At 36.8% G+C, this 19669-nt stretch overlaps 1 protein-coding gene across 1 annotated transcript; it reads right to left on the bottom strand.

Moving 5' to 3' along the window:
• Positions 1-9045: 9045 nt before the first annotated feature.
• LOC110931150 (protein FAR1-RELATED SEQUENCE 5-like) lies at positions 9046-11658 on the bottom strand. Its single transcript, XM_022174557.1, has 5 exons — positions 11087-11658; positions 10670-10928; positions 10333-10527; positions 9958-10236; positions 9046-9696 (listed from the first exon to the last, which is right to left on the bottom strand). Exons 1-5 carry the CDS (start codon positions 11656-11658, stop codon positions 9046-9048), a joined length of 1956 nt encoding a protein of 651 aa, XP_022030249.1.
• Positions 11659-19669: the final 8011 nt, after the last annotated feature.

The following is a 19669-nucleotide window of genomic DNA, read 5'->3' as shown; positions in this document are numbered from 1 at the left end:
TTTAAATGGTAAACTTGCATTGCTACACCTATTTATCTCAAAAGTATGGTATTTTAAAGTAATATTTATGTTTATATGTCCTTTGTCTCATTTTCTTCATAAATTACCAATGTGAAAATAGTTCTTCATCTGATTATACATTTTATTTTATCTCTAAAAAGTAAATTTTATAATATACATACATACTACTTGCGATGATGGTTCAAATGAAAACCAATTTTATTGCGAAAACTTGTAAACTAAATAACAGCCATTGATTTAATTATATTAACGGCCGAGATTACACAACTGGGCGGATTAAAAAAAAGTAGACAAATTTTAAAGGGGAGGGTAATTTTGGAAAGTGCACAAATTTTACATCTTCAACATTCATTTACACGATTCAGACAAAACATCCACCCCCAAATTCTCTCTCCGCTAGGGTTTTGACATACGGATCTTCATCTCGAAATCGGACGAATAATCGAATACCGAACGCAGGTATGAACTCGAAACCTCTTAATCCGTTTATCATCGTCGACTGTTTGACGTGTTACACACATTTCATATCGATTTACACACACTAAACGTCTTAATCCGTTTATCATCGTCGATTGTTTGATGTATTACACACATTTCAAATCGATTTACACACACTACGCATCGATCTTAACCACATCTTAACATCGATTGAAACGGTGTATTATTTGTTTGTAATCGCACGAAACACGGTCATATTTAGTTGTTATACACTGAATCGAACTTCATAAACGTAGTGTAGCAAACGAGTGTGTTTATAATTCACATATGTAGTATGATTTTTTCTCATGGATAATGTAGTGTACAGTGTATTACACACGTGTGATAAGTCTAATTGCATTTCACCTATTTGCGGACTGAATTATAGTATTTGTAGTTCACATATGTATTATGTCTGTTAATTTTATTGTTAAAAAATGAGCATGACTGAATGTAATGTAATACACATGTGTACTTCTAACTATAATGTATTACACATGACTTATGACTTAGATCATGATGGTTGTTTTGATGTTAATGTATTGTAGCACATGTGTATTATTGAATATATTGTATGACACATGAGAAATCAAAATAACTTTTCAATTCATGTATTGTTGCACACGTGTACACCTTAATATATTGTATTACACACGAGTGATACTTATAAACTAATTTATATTTGTTTGTTGATGTATAGTGCACATGTGCATTCATAGATATAATGTATATGGTTTCACACATGTATTTCCGGTTCCGATGTATTACACACGAGTGATATTGCTAAACTCATATTATATGTATTGTATCACATATGAGAAATCAAAAATAACATTTCCGTTCATGTATTACCGCACACGTGTACACCTTAATACAAGGTATTACACACGAGTGATACTGCTAAAATCATAATATATGTATCGTATCACGTATGATAGATCAAAAATAACCGATTATGATGTATTACACATGTGCTTTAATATATATAATGTATATGGTTTCACACGTGTATTAATGAGTATGACCTAATTACACGTGATTGATAATATCAAAATTGTAATATACTCGTTTGTTGATGCACGGTTACACGTGTGTATTAATGTTTATAATGTGTTATACATCAGTGATATTAATGACATATATTACACTTGTATGTTCATGCACCGTTGCACACGTGTACACCTTAACATATTGTATCACACACGAGTGATATTGCTAAACTCATATTATATGTATTGCACACGTGTACATCTTAACATATTGTATAACACATGTACGTTCATATATATAATGTATATGGTTTCACACATGTATTTCTAATTATTATTTATTACACATGATTGATATTATCAAAATTGTAATAGAGTCGTTTGTTGATGCACTGTATATATAATGTGTTACACATGAATGGTATTGATAGCTTATAATACACTTTTCTGTTAAGGTATTGTTGCACACATGTAGTACATGCGTGTATCAATTTTGGGCTATATAATAATATTTTGGGAATATGTTACTGATATGGAACATGATATAATTCACTTTTGTCATGCGCAGCAAAAAAAATGGCACGACCCAGCAAAGGAGAAACCAATGAAGACGCCAAACCTAAACAGTCAACCCCTAGTAAGAACACAATCAAGAAATTGACAGTTGTGTATAAACCAAAAGACGGAAACAAGAAAATGGTTGAAGTGCAAAACAAGGAAAACAACGTTGAAAATAAGATCAATGAAGTTAAAGACATAAACGTGGACGATGCCGAAAACAAAGTTGAAAATCAAACCAATGAAAACAAAGCTGCTAGCGACAAAGAAGTTGGTATGTTATAATTTTGTAACAGTTAAACATGCACATTAGTTTATTTTGAAAAAAAAACCACTACTATTGATATTTGTAATAATGTTAAAATATATGTTCTTATTGTTTACAGACACAAATACTATACTCAAGAAAGCAAGGAGACCCCCGAACGTGTCAAAGGATAAAATTAATAAATCTGCAAACAAAGGTTAGACATCGTGTATATTACACGTGTTATATATATGTAATATATTACATGTGTTGAATATTATGTAATATTACACATGTGTTATAACTGTACATTAGCATGATAATGACAACTTAAGGGCCCCTTACAACTTATTCTATGTTTGTATTGAAATACACACGTGTAATCAAATGTAAACATATCGCACACGTATATGTAATGCACGGGAAGGACACATGTGTAATAATGATACATGTGTAATAATACACACGTGTAGGACACATACACATGTGTAATATTACACATGTGCACTACAACATTTTTTATCGCGATAATCATTGTAAACGTGTAATCATCGTTCGAATCGAATGAGTTTTGGTGTAAACGAATCGAATTTCGGCTGATTTTGGATTGAATCGATTAATTTTCAGTGAATTTCGAATCGTTTCGGTGTGATGTTTGTGATTTATAAACTGCGGACAAAATTTTGTGATTTCGGACAAAATCCGCGGACTGTTTATGTCATAACTGTGCCACAGAACTGAATATAAAAAAGACATAAACTGTTGAGATTTATCAATGATTTCGATGTAAACCTGTTGAGTTTAGATCATTTTTATTGAATCATAGACTGCTCACAATCGATTTCGGTTAGTTTCTATGATAGTTTTTAAAGTTTTCAGAAAAGTTTTATTGATATCGGTTTGATTTGGTGCGATTATCAAACTGTTTGAGCATGTTTACAGTGATTACAGTCTTTTATTAGTTTCAATCAAGTTTTCATCAATCTTAGATACTTCATGTTCACATAATATTCATATTCATGTTAACATGATGTTTTTATCACTTTAATAACTAAACTATGATTTGTATGTAGAAGACAAAGACAACTCAGCTGGGGCCAAAAAGAGAAAACGTTCAACAGCAAAAAATAAAGATGTTAAAAAAAGTAAGTCTGAAGAGAATATTAAATGGTGCTCGATACGAACACGTACATCTCCACGACAGATGTATTTGGGAGTAAAGGGTTTGTCAAAAAAAAAAAACAGCGAGATGCTGTAAGAAGTTTGGGATTTGGAAAATTACTATCATTCCAATTTGATGGGATTCCTTCAAAACTTGGCCACTTCGTAGTTGACAACTTCGATCCCGAAGAAATGGCGATAAATCTGGGAAGTGACATTATTTAGGTAGACGACGACTCAATCCACCAACTGCTTGGAGTACCAAACAGTGGAGTCATTTTGGAAACTCTCGAGTACAAAAGGAACTTCACTGGAAATGCTAAGAGTTGGAAAGACATGTATGAAGGGTCTTACGTTACAACATCTCAAGTAGTATCCCGGATGCACGATAACGGCGACGATGATGGCATTATGTTCAAGCTAGATTTCTTGACATTATTCATTACCACTATTGTCGAAGCTCAAGATCATGGGAAGTGCAAGCTCGAATTTCTACACCACATCAATGATGATACCGACCTGTCAGACATTAATTGGTGTTCATACATCACTCGTTTAATCAAAAACTGTAAAAATGGATGGAAAAGATGTGATAAGAATTCATTTTTTACAGGCGCATTGACAATCTTAGTGGTAAGTGCTGTTTGATACATATAAATACATAATATATATTATTATCTATGCACTACATATATGTTTTGTTAATTAACATCGTCGCTAACTCATATACAATGTAACAAAAAATGCAGCTGTTCTACGTCAACAGATTTAATGTACCACCGTTGAATGTAGAACGCACGACAACCCCATTGAATTTCTGGACAATGGAAAGATTACGGTCGAGGGCAAAACTTGAGATAAAAAACAGAGGTTTCGGCAAGGGATGTTTGAGGGATCAGTACTTGGACTTGAATGGGGATGAAAGTGAAGATGAACAGGGAAATAAAGACAAACCACAAGATTTGACGGTATGATATATAAACGTGTGTAATGATTATTAATATGTGTTAAACACATAGAGTTGTTTTAGTGTATTGCACATGCGCATTCATAATGCATTTGCAATGTGTTACACACGTGCATTCAGAATATGGTATATTTAATATATTATATTGGATATAATCAGTATTACACGTGTGTATCATACGCACATATGCATATGTGCATGTTTAACATACCGAAGTTATTGCACGTGTGTAATACATATGATGTGTACTACACGTGTATTATTACACATGTGTACTACAGTTTTTTATTTCTTTTTTTTAATATAAAAATGTATTGCACATGCGCATTCATAATGCATTTGCAATGTGTTACACACGTGCATTCAGAATATGGCATATCTAATATATCATATTGGATATAATCAGTATTACACGTGTGTATCATATGCACACCTGCATACATGAATGTTTAACATACCAAATTTAATGCACATGTGTAATATATATATATATATATATATATATATATATATATATATATATATATATATGATGTGTACTACACATGTTAATTATTACACATGTGTACTACATTTTTTTATATAAAAATGTATTGCACATGTGCATTCATAATGCATTTGCAATATGTTACACATGTGCATTCAGTTATGGTATATTTAGTATATTATATTGGATATAACCAGTATTACGCATGTGCATTATATGCACATACGCATACGTGTATGTTTAACATACCGAAGTTAATGCACGTGTGTAATATATATGATGTGTACTACACATGCGTATTATTACACATGTGTACTACTTTTTTTTGTGATTTATATAAAAACTAGCGATTTTTAATTAAAAACTGTAAAAAAAAATTGGTGTGTTTTTTAGGCCTTTTTTTAGTTAGTTTTCGAGTTTCGCGTTAAAAGTGGTTTTTCATTTCGGTTGCATTAACACGTGTGTTTATTGTATTTTTTTATTATATTCTTATTTATTTATTTACTACTATTATTATTACTATTATTATTATTATTATTATTATTTTTGTTGTTATTATTATTATTATTATATATTTTTTTCACATGTTCATTCAGAATAATATGGTCAGTGTGATATATTAAAATGACGTTATATTACATGTGTATGTGTTATGTTATAAGTTTGATGTTATTAGTTATATTTGTTTTTTAACAGGGACATGTCGCAAAGCTAGACGATTTGTTCAAGAATATAGCACGTGACAAAAAACTGGTTGAAAAAGCTTTGTGTGAAGCATGTTCGTCCTTCCTAGATATTCATGAAATAAAAAGTTTCATAGACAAATACAAATCTGTATATGTAGATATAGTGGATATCGAGGAACAAATTACACAAAGTGACTGGACCCAATTTGTGGAAGAAAATATCAGAGAGATTATTGCAAAGGTCGACAGCATTGGCCAGAAAAGGACAAAAAGAGACAACACAGAGCCGAGCTTCAGCCTTGGCATTAGCTCACAAGAATCCGAGGACGAGCCAACTCGTATGTGTGAACTAGTTGAAATCAACGAACCGATGACAAATGAAGAGCAGCTAGTTTGGATGTACATGTTGGAGATCGATAAAGAAAAAAGTGACGCAGATAAGAAAAAGTCACCAAAGAAAGAGTTACCGAAAACAAAATCAAAGGGAGTGTACATAATAGATGACGAACAAGAACAAATGGAAACAGAAGGGTCAGAAGTACAGCCGTCATTTTTGTAAGTATTATAACACATGTTCAATATAATAGTTTACATATAACATGAATATGTTCACATACACGTACGTTTTGTGTATAACAGCAAAGAAATCTTCGAAACAGGATATGGATTACAATTAAAGGCGTACCTGATGACACACATGATACCGGGAAAACAAGTGTATGGAAACACTATAGACTGTTGGGCAGCTGTGCTGAACTATCAGGAAAGAAATAAAAGCACCGGAACGCCTAGACGACTATTTTGCTACTCATCGACATTTGTAAGTATGGAATACGTGTATGCATATATATATATATATATATTATGTGTAAGGCAATTACAAATTTGATATTAGTCATTGTTTCGGTGATTTTTTTTACATGTTTTTTTTAAATCGTACACATGTGTAATAATACACACGTGTAGTACACATACACATGTGTAATATTACACATGTGAACTACAACATTTTTTATCTCGTTAATCGTTGTAATCGTGTAAGTATTGTTCGAATCGAACGAGTTTCGGTGAAAACGAATCGAATTTCGGTTGATTTCGGACTGAACCGATTGATTTTCGGTGAATTTCGAATTGTTTCGGTGTGGTGTTTGTGATTTCTAAATTGTTTACATTGATTGTATCATTGTTTCGATCGTTTTTGGTTAAAATTTGGTTGATTTGAACGAGTTTGAACACGTGTCCTTTTTTCAATCTGTTTCGGTGAAGCTGTTTCATTGAGTTTCATTAAAAAAATACAAGTCACTATTCAAAATCAGATTAAAACCAAAACAGATTTAACTGTACTCGAAATTTAGATATGTTATGAATTTAGAAACTCCGCTAAATCATAAGTCAGCTGCTGATAGTATTTAAGGGTGTTGCTGAATCGAACTTAAAATTTTGTGATTTCGGACAAAAAACTGCGGACTGTTTATATCATAACTGTGTTGCAGATCTGAGTCTGAAAAGGATAGAAACTGTTGAGAGTATTTCTGTTGAATCATAGACTGCTCACAATCGATTTCAGTTATTATCTAACTGGTCACGTTATCTTTATTTTATTACACAGATCCCGTGGATGCTAACTGGTATAAAAACGATGGAGTCAAGATCGAGAGCTTTTAAAAACAGTTTGCTTGCAGTGGTAGACGGTCAGCTAGACAAAATGGATCTCACGTCATATGACGTCATCATTTTCCCAATGTTTGAACACCACCATTTTTACCTGGTGTGCTTTGACATGAATTGTCCAGCTATTGAAGTCATTGACAACGTGCACAAGGAAAATTGTTGGGTTTCGCTGAAGGACAATCCAAAATTTCTATCAAAAGGGATGCCGTGTAAAGTTGTAAGTGTACAACAATCTTGAAAATTTAATGTATAATGCATATATGTAATGCATGTTATATTTAATATATGTTTAATGATTGATTTATTGAATGCAGAGGCACATATTTTCTACTTACTTGAAATAAGTGAAACACCCAAAGGCCCTATCTATACCACATGTAGCCCCGAGACGAAAAGTGATTGACTGGGGAACAAGGGAAAACTTCACAGATTGTGGAATATTTGCCATGAGGCACATGGAGGCCTACTTTGGAAGTAGCAAGCCACTTAATTGCGGGTTCAACAATAAAGAATCGGAACAACAAGAACAAATAAAAAATCTCAGAATGAAGTATGCTGCGAAGATACTGCTTTCAGATGCGAATCTGCTCAAACGAAAGGTGATTGAAGATGCGAGGAAAGTAGCGGACAAAAAGAAAGTCGCTTGATAGTTACGGTCATTAACACTTTATTTTGTTGGTTACAAACCACTAATGTTCGTGTGTAATAAGTTGTTAGACCTTACTTTTGGTGTTTAGATCATGGTATACTGTTGAATGACTTAGGTGTTTAGCATGTGTGGCTACACCCGTTAGGTAGTGATATGTATATGGTTCATACAATATATGTGGTTTATTAGTAGTTTACGTATGCTATAAAACATGTATATCACGCATGTGTAAATCAAACCTTGATCACACACATATGCATGGTAAAAAAACCATGGCACTGCGTTGAATACATGTGAAATATAAAACTAAATCGAAGACAGGTACCATACATATGATGTAATGTTGAATACAGAACGAATCACTGTGTATATGTAATACAAAAAAACATATTTAGTTATAAAAAAAATCTGTTTGCACATGTGTAACAATAAACTATCACACACATGTGTAATATAAAAGGAAAACATGTATCATACATATGATGTAATATTGAATACAAAAAAAAAAAACGAATCACTACGTATATGTAATACAAAAAACCATATTTAGTTATAGGAAAACATCATTTTGCACATGTGTAATAATAAAATATCATACACACGTGTAATATAAAACTAAATCGAAAACAGGCATAATACATATGTGTAATGTTGAATACAAAACGAAACACTACGTATATGTAATAAAAAAAAACCATATTTAGTTAAAAAAAATTTGCACATATGTAATAATAAGATATCATACACATGTGTAATATAAAAGGAAAACAGGTATCATACATATGATGTAATATTGAATACAAAACGAATCACTACGTATATGTAATACAAAAAAAAGAATAAAAAAAGAAAAGAAAAAAAATATATTTAGTTTTAAAAACATCTTTTTGCACATGTGTAATATTAAACTATCATACACATGTGTAATAAAAAACTAAATCGAAACTAGAAAGTATATTTTGCATTTATGCAATATAAAGTCAAACATGACATAAAGCAGAATTATCAACATAGGTACGAGGTCTAAAACACAGTTATTATTGTAAGTACGTACAATGAGTAAAACGTAAAAAACATAAAATGTATGTAAACGTAATTCATAATGACCAGCAGATTAACAACCAACGCCAACTTAACGACCAGAACCAGATACGGCTGCAGCCTCTTTAGCAGCTGCTGCTGCCGCCTCTTTAGCAGCTTGCACTTTCGCACAGTTACGTTTATCATGATCATACACATACTTGTTACATCGATGACATAAACGCGGGTTCTTTTTGTGGTTCTCTACAGCTTTCTCTCCCGGACCAATTAGCCGCTTGTTGGTGCCACACCCTTTATTCCTGATGCCTTGTGGTGGGTGAATAGTAACTTCAATGTTTTCGGGCTGCCCGATGATATCACTTATAACCGCACTCTTATTGTTACAATCCGGTTCAGATGGAAACTCCTCATATATGATATCTCTGATCTCTCTTATTTGTGTAGATAGTGCAGACAGTTTGTCAGGTTTACGTCTCAAATGGATAGTACACTGACCAATCAAATCAAATATCTCGTTCCTTATTACAGACTCTGGGTCATTGTCAGCTGCATATCTATTTGAAATAGCATGAACCCTGTTTGGAAGCACATCCCTATCCCACCGGCTGGACTGATATTTATCAGGAATCTTATCAATCTCGTTGAACCTGAATACAAAAAAAACATGCCTACACAAGTAGCCGTTACGAGTGAAACACATACACGTACAAGAAACCGTGTTATCACGCACATCAAGTTCAACCTACACGTAAAAATAACGATGGTCAGATTAATTAAAAAATGTATATTTAAAAATTCAAATCAACAAACAGTTAAAAAAGTGTTTTGTTGGATTGAATACACATGTGCAACATATACTTACGGTTATTATGCACATGTGTAATGCATTATGGTAATGTTAATACATATTACACATACATTGGCAGTTAATATTATAAATTAGTCAGAATAAATCAGAATTCATCATAAAAAAAAACATTAGAAAAGAAAAGAATGTTGGTACCTTATATTCATTGACAATTTTGCAACTCTTGTTCGTATGTGCAATAGTATAGAACTTAATACCACCAAGTTCCTCGCATCTAATTATAAAACAGTGTGTCAATCCTCTGTAAATCTCCTTCTGCTCTTCTAGGAATATTGTACGGTTGTATATATCAAAGGCATGCATCTCTATAGGAATCTTGTTAGGCATAAACGGCGTTGTCGTGTTACTGTCAAACTCTGCTTGGCGCTGCTTCTGACGCTGACCATCGATTGCTATATCAAAACACATCATGAACTGCACCAAAGTATTAGTTCCACCAGAATGTACTTTAAACAGCGCGTTCGAGCTCTCGCATCTAGACGTTGTTTTCATCAAACAACACATAGGAACCTCTCGAAAATAGCAAGGGACCCATTGATCACGAATGGAAAACATTTCATTCAACCAGTTATTATCACTCAACTCTAAGCCATTCATAAGTATCTGCCATCTTTCTTCAAATTCTGCCGGTGTGATAAACAGGTTCCATACCAATTTGTGTATTGATTTACGTAGATCAGCATTTGATGATGAGTCACCCGATATCTATAAATTATCAACAACAGTTTAGCACAATTAGATTATATAAAAAACAAATTTATATCATAATATGAAGTATTGTGTAATGGTATACAAACAGTAACAAAAAAAAAAAAAAAAAGCTGTACACATATGAATGTGATTATACCTTAGCAGGTATCTTTTTAACAATGTGCCACATGCACAACCGATGTATTGACTTGTCAAAGACAGCAGCAACAGCCTGTTTCATGGATGCGTCTTGATCAGTTAAGGTCAACAAAGGTTGTTTTTTATGAGCTTTGAGGAACATTTTAAGTAACCATATGTAAGACTCGATAGTTTCGTCATATACAAGTCCTGCCCCAAATGTCACACATTTTTTATGATGGTCCACACCCGTAAAAGGCACGAAGATCATTTTATACCTGATGAAAAAACAGGAAACACGTCATAAATATACATATGATAATGCAGGTTGTATTACACAGTGAAAAAAAAACATTAGATACCGTATATACATTAAATCAGTGTTACATGTGTGTTATATAACATATTGAAAATAATAATAATAAAAAAAACTTACAGGTTTGTATGATATGTTGCATCAAAACCTAGAACATCACCAAATGCCTCGTAGTTACATTTCGACACATCATCAGCCCAAAACATTGACCTTAACTCATTTCCGACTACCGTAAACTCAAAGAAGAAGTTGGGCAAATTCGATTTACGAGCATTCATTGTATCGACAATCATTTGTGCGTCTCGTTCACCAATAAAAAGTCGTATATCCCTAGCAGCATTTTTGTAATCTGTTTTAGTACCACGAACATTCTGGTGGCCACCTTTCAGTGAACATTGTAGCCTATGTGCAACAGTTGCACCAATTTTATTTAGGCTTAGCTTGTGAATAAATTGTTGATCAAAGAAATCGAGCTTCCTTCTTTTTTTCGTGAATTCCATGTTGTCTGTATCGACAAGAGAATGGTTGTGCGCTTCGACGAATCCATATAGACAAAACTTTAATGTTATAGGATCCACGCTTAATTTGATATGTGCCTTGCAATTTGTCACTTTGAACTTGCTTCGACGACAATTTGAAACAGCAATAACAGTACTCGAGTCAAAATCTTGCAGCTTTGGTTTACCAGCCATGTTACACACAATATATCTATGTGTGACGATGCCTTGAACTCGTTTTGTAGCGCCTATTCGAGTAGAAAACCCAGATGCATCAGCATATGTGTCATACATATTGACAACATCGTCCCAAGTATCATAGTAACGACCTAAAACAGGTTTTAATTCAACAGGAACATCAGGTATCCAATAGCTCGTTCCGCCTGGAGTGATATATATTTTGCTAGATACACGACCTATAAGATATTATGAGAAGTATTACGTGACATTATCATTATACACACTAATAACAAAAAAATCATATACATTTATACCAGGCGTGTACAAACAATATACAATAACAGATTTAACATACACATGTGCATCTGATACGTGGTCGAAAACCGGTGCTTGTAATTGTTTAATTTGATGTTTTTACACAAGTTTTAGTTTCGAATTGCCTACTCTTGATTAGATATGTATTCTGCAGGTCCAACAGAGTTTAAGGAGCTTTTCGGGAGCTTTTCGGGTCACCGGAGTGAAAACCGGACCACCGGGAAGCGAAATGGGTCAACCGGGAACAAGGAACGCGAAAAACGAAGAAGCGGGATTAGGAGCACCGTCGCCGACGCCCATATGGGCCGTCGCCGACGGATGATGGAAAGCACCGTCGCCAAAAAAGTGTTTAACCGTCGGCAATATTCAGCAAACCACGCACCGTCGCCGACGGACACATCCACCGTCGGTGACGGCTCCTCTATGTTGCAGTCGCGATTGGTTGAAGTTTTAGTTTGTTTGACGAATTAAAGGGATTCTCACCAACCAAACTCGGGAGTTACACAATAATTTGAGTTGGAAACTTCATCTTGGAGGCATCTACCATCCATCTATCACCAACCATTCAACCTTCTTCACCTTCAACACCCGAATCACCATCAAGAATCACCATCAATCATTTACATTCATCATTCAAACCCTAATTCTCCATCCTTCATTCACACTCGCCATCTTCATCCACAAACCCTAATCATCCATCATCCCTTCATCCGTCAAGCCTCAAGATGACTTCATTCGCCTTCCAATCATCCGGTGATCAAGCTTCATCAATCATGAGTGGCTAATCATCTCGGTATCACCCCGGTGTAGTTAGTTGTTAATTTGAGGGTTTTGAATTGTTCTTGTTTTAACTTAGTGACAATTTGTATTTGGTTTTTGAAACTTTTGACAATAGTATTACATTTGTTGCGAATTCGTGAATTGTCGAACGATGTTAAAAGTTATGACTTTGCGAAAGGGTGATATGTAATTGTACATTTTCGTTGTTAGGATTTACTTGTGTTGATTACAAAGTGTCTTTTTGTCCGTTCTTCGGGACGTTGATAGCTAGTAGCACCTAAGTCACGTTACACTAAATCCGTTAATCGAATGCATTTGAGTTGAAACTAAAACTTGTAGAAATCCTAGGTTAACAATTACCGAAACCGGGCGTGATTCCTTTTTATTATTATTGTTCTAGTAACCATTTTTCTTGCAATCGTTAATTAGTAGTTGTTAATCATTCTCATCAATTCATTCAGTTTAAAATCAACTCTCTCAATTAAACGAAAACACAAAATTATTCTAGCAAGCTTCATAGATTGTGACACTTTTGATAATTCAATCGAATCCACACACAAACCACATACTCTTCGTGGTTCGACCCCTTGCTAGCACTAGCTATTTGTTAAGGGTAAATATGGCTTATAAATCTTATCTTTGACCGGAGCGCGACACTCCGATCAAATTTTGGCGCCGTTCCCGGGGAGTGCGTGTGCTTTGTGTTTGGATATTGTTTGAGTTTATGTGATTAACTGTTTAAATTGCATAATTTCTTTTCTTGTACTTGTCTTTTTCCTTGTTACGCGGGGTGTGTTACTTGTGCGGGTTACAGGTAGTGCATGCATACGCGAAACTCCGGGAGGACTTCACCTTTAGTCTACGAACCGGAAATCGAAAGAGTCGTAAGAAGAAACCTAGCAAGCCGGTTAGAAGCAACTCTTGCTTCTAATCAAACCAACCAAACACCACCACTCACACCGACCATTGAAACCGATTCAATGGCGAACCACAACTCCAATCAAAACTTCAATTCCAACCAAAATCTCAATCCAAATCAATTTCAATCCCGAGGGAACTTTCATCCCGCCCAAAACACCCAACCTACACCTCAAGAGCAACCGGGGGGTAACGTCAACGCTAGACCACCCACACCACCTTTTAGAAACCAAAATCCTAATAACACCCAACGAACACCTCAACAACAAACCCTTCATCGACAAGCATCTTTACCCATCAACCTTGATGATCGGAATGTCAACTCCGATCGTAGAGGTAATCGAGATCGCGGCAATCTCGCGGATGAAGACCCATTTTTCAATATCGACGACTTAAGAAATGCAATCCCTGATGATGAACCTTATAGTGTTCCCGGTTATCAATCGCCGGAACATGTAAGTATTCATACAGAAAATTCGGATGATGGGGGTTATTATGATGATAGAGCGGACGATGATGAAGATTGGGGATACATCAATCAGGGTAATGGCTATCATGCAAGAGGGTACGAAAACGAAGAGTTTGGCTATCAAAATGCTAACTACGTTGGGGAGGACGATTATGGGTATGGGAATAGAAGGAATGGTGGTTACGAGAATAACCACCAACCACGAAACAACTACCAACGGAACCGGAATGATGGGTTTTACAACAACAACAATGCTAACCCTAACCGGATTCCTCGTTTCGTGGGAGGTGGTCATCAAGGGGGTAACCGAGGTGGAAATCGGAGAGATGATAGAAGAGATGTTGGAAGGGGTGAGAGAAGGGATGAGAGACGAGATAAAAGAAGGAATGATAGAAGAGATGATAGGAGGGATAACCGGAGAATGGATGATCAAGAAGTTAACGGTCCTTATCGTCGTCAACAACCTCCACGGGGAGTGAATGACCGTTTCAGGCCGATTGTCACCGAAAACGATTCACCAATCATTTGTGAGCGAAGGATGTTTGATTGTAAACCACATTACATCAACATACTTCCTCATTTCAATGGGAGATCCAACGATGAGCCGTATACGCATTTGGCGGAATTTTCTTCGGTTTGCAACACTATCGGGGGGCATAACTTTGCACTAGAGGAGGTTAAACTTCGCTTGTTCCAATTCTCATTGAAAGACAAAGCAAAGCAATGGTTTCTTACCCTCCCGGCCAATAGCATCCGCACATGGGGAGAAATGCACCAAGCGTTTCTAGATGAATACTATTCTATGGCGAAGACCGATGATGCTCGTGATGAAATTAGGTCTTTTCGCCAATTATCGGGTGAGCCGTTGCATGAAGCGTTCACTCGATTCAAAGAAATGATGCGGAGATGCCCACATCATCAAATCGAGAAGTGGGAGTTGGTTAAGTGCTTTGTACGGGGTCTAGATGACAACACATGGAACCGACTTGAATCAACAAGCAATGGGACCCTTCTATGCAACCATGAAGATGATGATTGGGAGTTCTTGGAACGGATGAGTAAGCGTTCGAAAGAGAAAGAATCGGTCGATCGAGCCAAGAAGCATCCCGTTTCCCGGTCACTTCCCGATCTTGACTCTAAAGATCGGATTTCTACTTTAGAGCGGGAAATGGCTCGAATGAAGAAGAAAGAGGTGAACGCGGTTCAATTCGAGGTATGTGAGGATTGTGGTGATATTGGACATAGAGCGGAACAATGTCCAACGGGGCCAAGTGATTACACGGAGGAAGTCAACCAAGTGTATGGAGATAGGAAGCAATATGACATGAACTCCAACACTTATCATCCGGGTTTGAGAAATCACCCTAACTTTCGATATGGTAATGCTGCAAATCAAATGAACCCGAATTTCCAATCGGGTAATCAAGGAGGTCAAAGCGGGTCATCATATCAAAACCGTCAAGGTGGTAACCAAGGAGGTTATCAGCGAAATTACAACCAAGGGTACCAAGGTGGCTACCAAAGGAATTATAACAATCAAGGCGGTAACGGAAGCGGGTCGAACAATCAAATCGGTGGCGATGACTTGAGTGCCAAAATGGATGCCTTGCTGAATATGCAAAAAGAATCTCAAAGCAACATAAAAGAATCTCACAATGATATCAAAGAGATAAAGAAGACAAATGAGATTCGGGATAAAGCACATGAGGCATTGGCAAAGCAAGTGGGCCAACTCGCGGAAGAAATGGCTCAGATAAGGGGAAGCATGGGGAAGCTTCCAAGTGACACCACGGTAAACCCTAAGCATCAAGGGTCAAGCTCGAGAAACACACGTGAGGTACATTTAAATGAAATTTCTTTACGTAGTAGTCGAGTCATAGATAATGGTGTCAAACCACCATTACCCCAGTTTGTTGAAGGGGTGGTGGAAGATGCTAGTGAAGATGAGCATGAGAATGGTCAAACGGGTCAAAATAAGAATGATTCGAAAAAGAAAAATAACCCTCCCGTTGTGACCATTCCCGTCCCCAAGGCTAAGGAAGAGGGTGTGGAGGCTAATACCGCCCTTATCCAGAAGCATTGAAGGGACCCATAAAGAAAATTGTAAACAAAAGAGGTCCACAACAAGAAGAGTTGTTGGAAATTTTTAAACAAGTAAAAATAAATCTACCTCTTTTGGATGCAATTAAACAAGTACCGTCTTATGCTAAGTACTTGAAAGACTTGTGCACTCAGAAACGAACTCACAAATTTCCAAAGAAATTAGATTTAACCGAAAACGTGAGTTCGATTCTTTCGGGTGCACTTCCACCTAAGCTCCAAGATCCGGGTGCACCTATCATTTCAATTCAAGTAGGCGATTTTAAAATCAACCGGGCACTTCTAGATCTTGGTGCTAGCGTGAGCATTCTACCGGGTAGTTTGTATGACCAATACGAGTTTGGTCCACTTCAATCGTCAAACACCACCGTGGTGTTAGCCGATTTGACACCCAAATTACCCCGTGGAGTTGTTTCGGATGTGATAGTGAAAATCGAGGATTTTTACTATCCGATGGACTTTCTAGTACTTGATTACGTGGCCAAAGACCCAACTAAACAACCTACGGTGATTTTGGGTCGACCGTTCTTAGCAACTGCAAATGCTCAAATTGACTGCAGAACAGGAACGGTTGACATGACATTTGGAAACCGAAGGTTGCGGTTGCATGTTTTTTCCGGACTTATGAACCCTCCAGTTGATAATGAATGCTATATGGCAGACATTGTTGACACGTGTATACCTCTTTGCGACACAGTCGTGTATGAGGAAAACACAACGGAGGATTGTTATATGTTTGACAGGTCACAGGTGGAGGTGGAGAGAAGCATAGACGAGGAAGTGAAGAGTTTGGAGGTGCTTGCGGTTCGAGAAGGAAAACCGACATGGACGCACCAAGTTGAAAGCTTACCGGAGAGCATTGACACTAAACTGAAGCCGTCTTTAGTAGAGCCTCCGGAGGTTGAGTTGAAGGCATTGCCAAAGCATCTCAAGTATGCTTATGTTGGTGAAGGCAATACACTCCCGGTTATTATTGCATCAAATTTAAACGTGGAGCAAGAGAAAAAAATTGATGGAGGTGTTGGTCACCAATCGGGCGGCGAGGATGGACCATTGCGGATTTGAAGGGTATTAGTCCCTCGGTGGTGATGCACAAATCATCACGGAAGAGAATGTGACTCCCGTTCGAGATGCACAACGGAGATTAAATCCGAATATGCGGGAGGTAGTAAAGAAGGAAGTGCTGAAGTGGCTTGATGCGGGTATCATTTACCCGATCTCGGATAGCCAATGGGTGAGCCCAACACAGACGGTTCCCAAGAAAGCGGGTATACAAGTCGTCAAAAATGACGCGGGTGAAGAGGTAGCCACTCGGCCGGTAACCGGGTGGCGAATTTGTATTGATTATAGGAAGTTGAATACCGCAACTTCCAAAGATCATTTTCCTTTACCATTCATAGATCAAATAGTTGAGAAATTGTCGGGGCAAAAATTTTATTGCTTCTTAGATGGCTATTCCGGTTATAACCAAATTGCCATCCATCCGGAAGATCAATCAAAGACTACGTTTACATGTCCCTACGGTACATTCGCATTTAGGCGAATGCCGTTTGGATTATGTAACGCTCCCGCCACCTTCCAAAGGTGCATGATGAGTATCTTATCAGATATGGTGGGAAAGTCTTTGGAAATCTTCATGGATGATTTCTCAATTTTTGGATCATCTTTTGAGGCTTGTTTGGACCAACTACATAAAGTGCTAAAAAGATGTGTTGAGACTAGTTTGGTCCTAAGTTGGGAAAAGAGCCATTTCATGGTTCAAGAGGGAATCGTGTTGGGACACGTGGTGTCAAGTCGTGGGATAGAGGTCGATCGCGCAAAGGTACAAGTTATAGCTACTTTACCATATCCCACGACTGTTAAAGGTGTTAGGTCATTTTTAGGTCACGCGGGGTTTTATAGGCGGTTTATTAAGGGTTTTAGTGATATAACAAAGCCTTTATGTAATTTGTTGTTAAAAGACCAACCGTTTGATTTCAATGAAAATTGCCAAAACGCTTTTAACAAATTAAAAGAAAAATTAGTTGAGGCCCCAATCTTGCAATCGCCAAATTGGTCATTACCTTTTGAAATTATGTGCGATGCAAGTGATTATGCGGTGGGGGCCGTATTGGGATAACGGGTTGACAAGAAACCCGTTGGCATATACTACGCAAGCAAGACTCTTTCGGATGCACAATTGAATTATACCACCACCGAAAAAGAGCTACTTGTGGTGGTATATGCATTGGATAAATTTCGGTCTTACATATGGGGTAGTAAAGTAATTATTTACTCTGATCACACTGCAGTTAGGTACCTCATGGAGAAGAAGGATGCAAAACCGAGATTAATCCGATGGGTGTTGTTGCTCCAAGAGTTTGATTTGGAGATACGGGACAAAAAGGGTATCGAGAATGTGGTAGCGGATCACTTGTCCCGGTTGATGGTTGAAGAAGATCCGAAATCCTTAGAGATCAATGAGACTTTCCCGGATGAGCACATAATGAAATTAGATAAATTGCCATGGTATGCTAACATTGTCAATTATCTTGTTACAGGTGATATGCCAGCACATTGGGATAGACGGAAGAGGCAACACTTCATGTCTCAAATCAAGTATTACCGGTTGGAAGAACCGCACTTGTGGAAGGAATGTGCGGATCAAGTGATATGAAGATGCATAGACGATGAAGAGATTCCAAGCGTGTTGCAACATTTACACTCGTTTGCATGTGGTGGCCATTTTAGTGGTCACAAAACGGGTCATAAAGTGTTAAATAGTGGTCTTTATTGGCCTACTATTTTTAAAGATACAAATGAGTTTGCCAAAAATTGTATAGAGTGTCAAAAATTAGGGGGCATTTCAAAAAGGGACGAGATGCCCATGCAACCAATCCTTGTAGTCGATGTTTTCGATGTATGGGGTATTGATTTCATGGGCCCATTCCCCAATTCTTATGGTAACTTGTATATCTTGGTGGCCGTTGACTATGTGTCAAAATGGGTCGAAGCAATAGCCACCAAGACAAACGACCATTCCGTAGTATGTAATTTTGTCCAAACCAATATTTTCTCAAGGTTTGGGATTCCTCATGTCATCATAAGTGATGGAGGATCCCATTTTAAAAATTTTTGGTTTGGGAAACTTCTAAAGCGGTTTGGTGTTGACCATAGGATTGCTACCCCCTATCACCCGCAAACAAGCGGGCAAGTTAAGGTGTCAAATAGGCAAATCAAAGAGATTTTTCAAAAGACCGTGCGGGCGGACCGTAAGGATTGGTCAACTAAGTTGAACGATGCTTTATGGGCCTACCGTACGACACATAAGACACCTATTGGCACTACACCCTACCGGTTGGTTTATGGTAAAAATTGCCATTTACCGGTTGAACTTGTCCACAAATCATTATGGGCTATTAAGGAAGTTAATGTTCATTATGATGATGCAGGTAAGGAAAGGAA

This window comes from Helianthus annuus, chromosome 1 (genome assembly GCF_002127325.2).
Source record: "Helianthus annuus cultivar XRQ/B chromosome 1, HanXRQr2.0-SUNRISE, whole genome shotgun sequence".
NCBI classification, from domain to species: Eukaryota; Viridiplantae; Streptophyta; class Magnoliopsida; order Asterales; family Asteraceae; genus Helianthus; species Helianthus annuus.
This window is presented reverse-complemented; position numbering and strand designations above follow the sequence as displayed.

What these genes read in the sequence shown, in the direction of transcription:
- LOC110931150 (XM_022174557.1), bottom strand. Translation starts at nt 11,658, where the DNA reads ATGGCTGGTAAACCAAAGCTGCAAGATTTTGACTCGAGTACTGTTATT. An exon ending in TTAAAAAGATACCTGCTAAG is followed by an intron (nt 10,528 to 10,669) that starts GTATAATCACAT and finishes GATAATTTATAG; the next exon opens with ATATCGGGTGACTCATCATC. An exon ending in AAATTGTCAATGAATATAAG is followed by an intron (nt 9,697 to 9,957) that starts GTACCAACATTC and finishes TTTTACGTGTAG; the next exon opens with GTTGAACTTGATGTGCGTGA.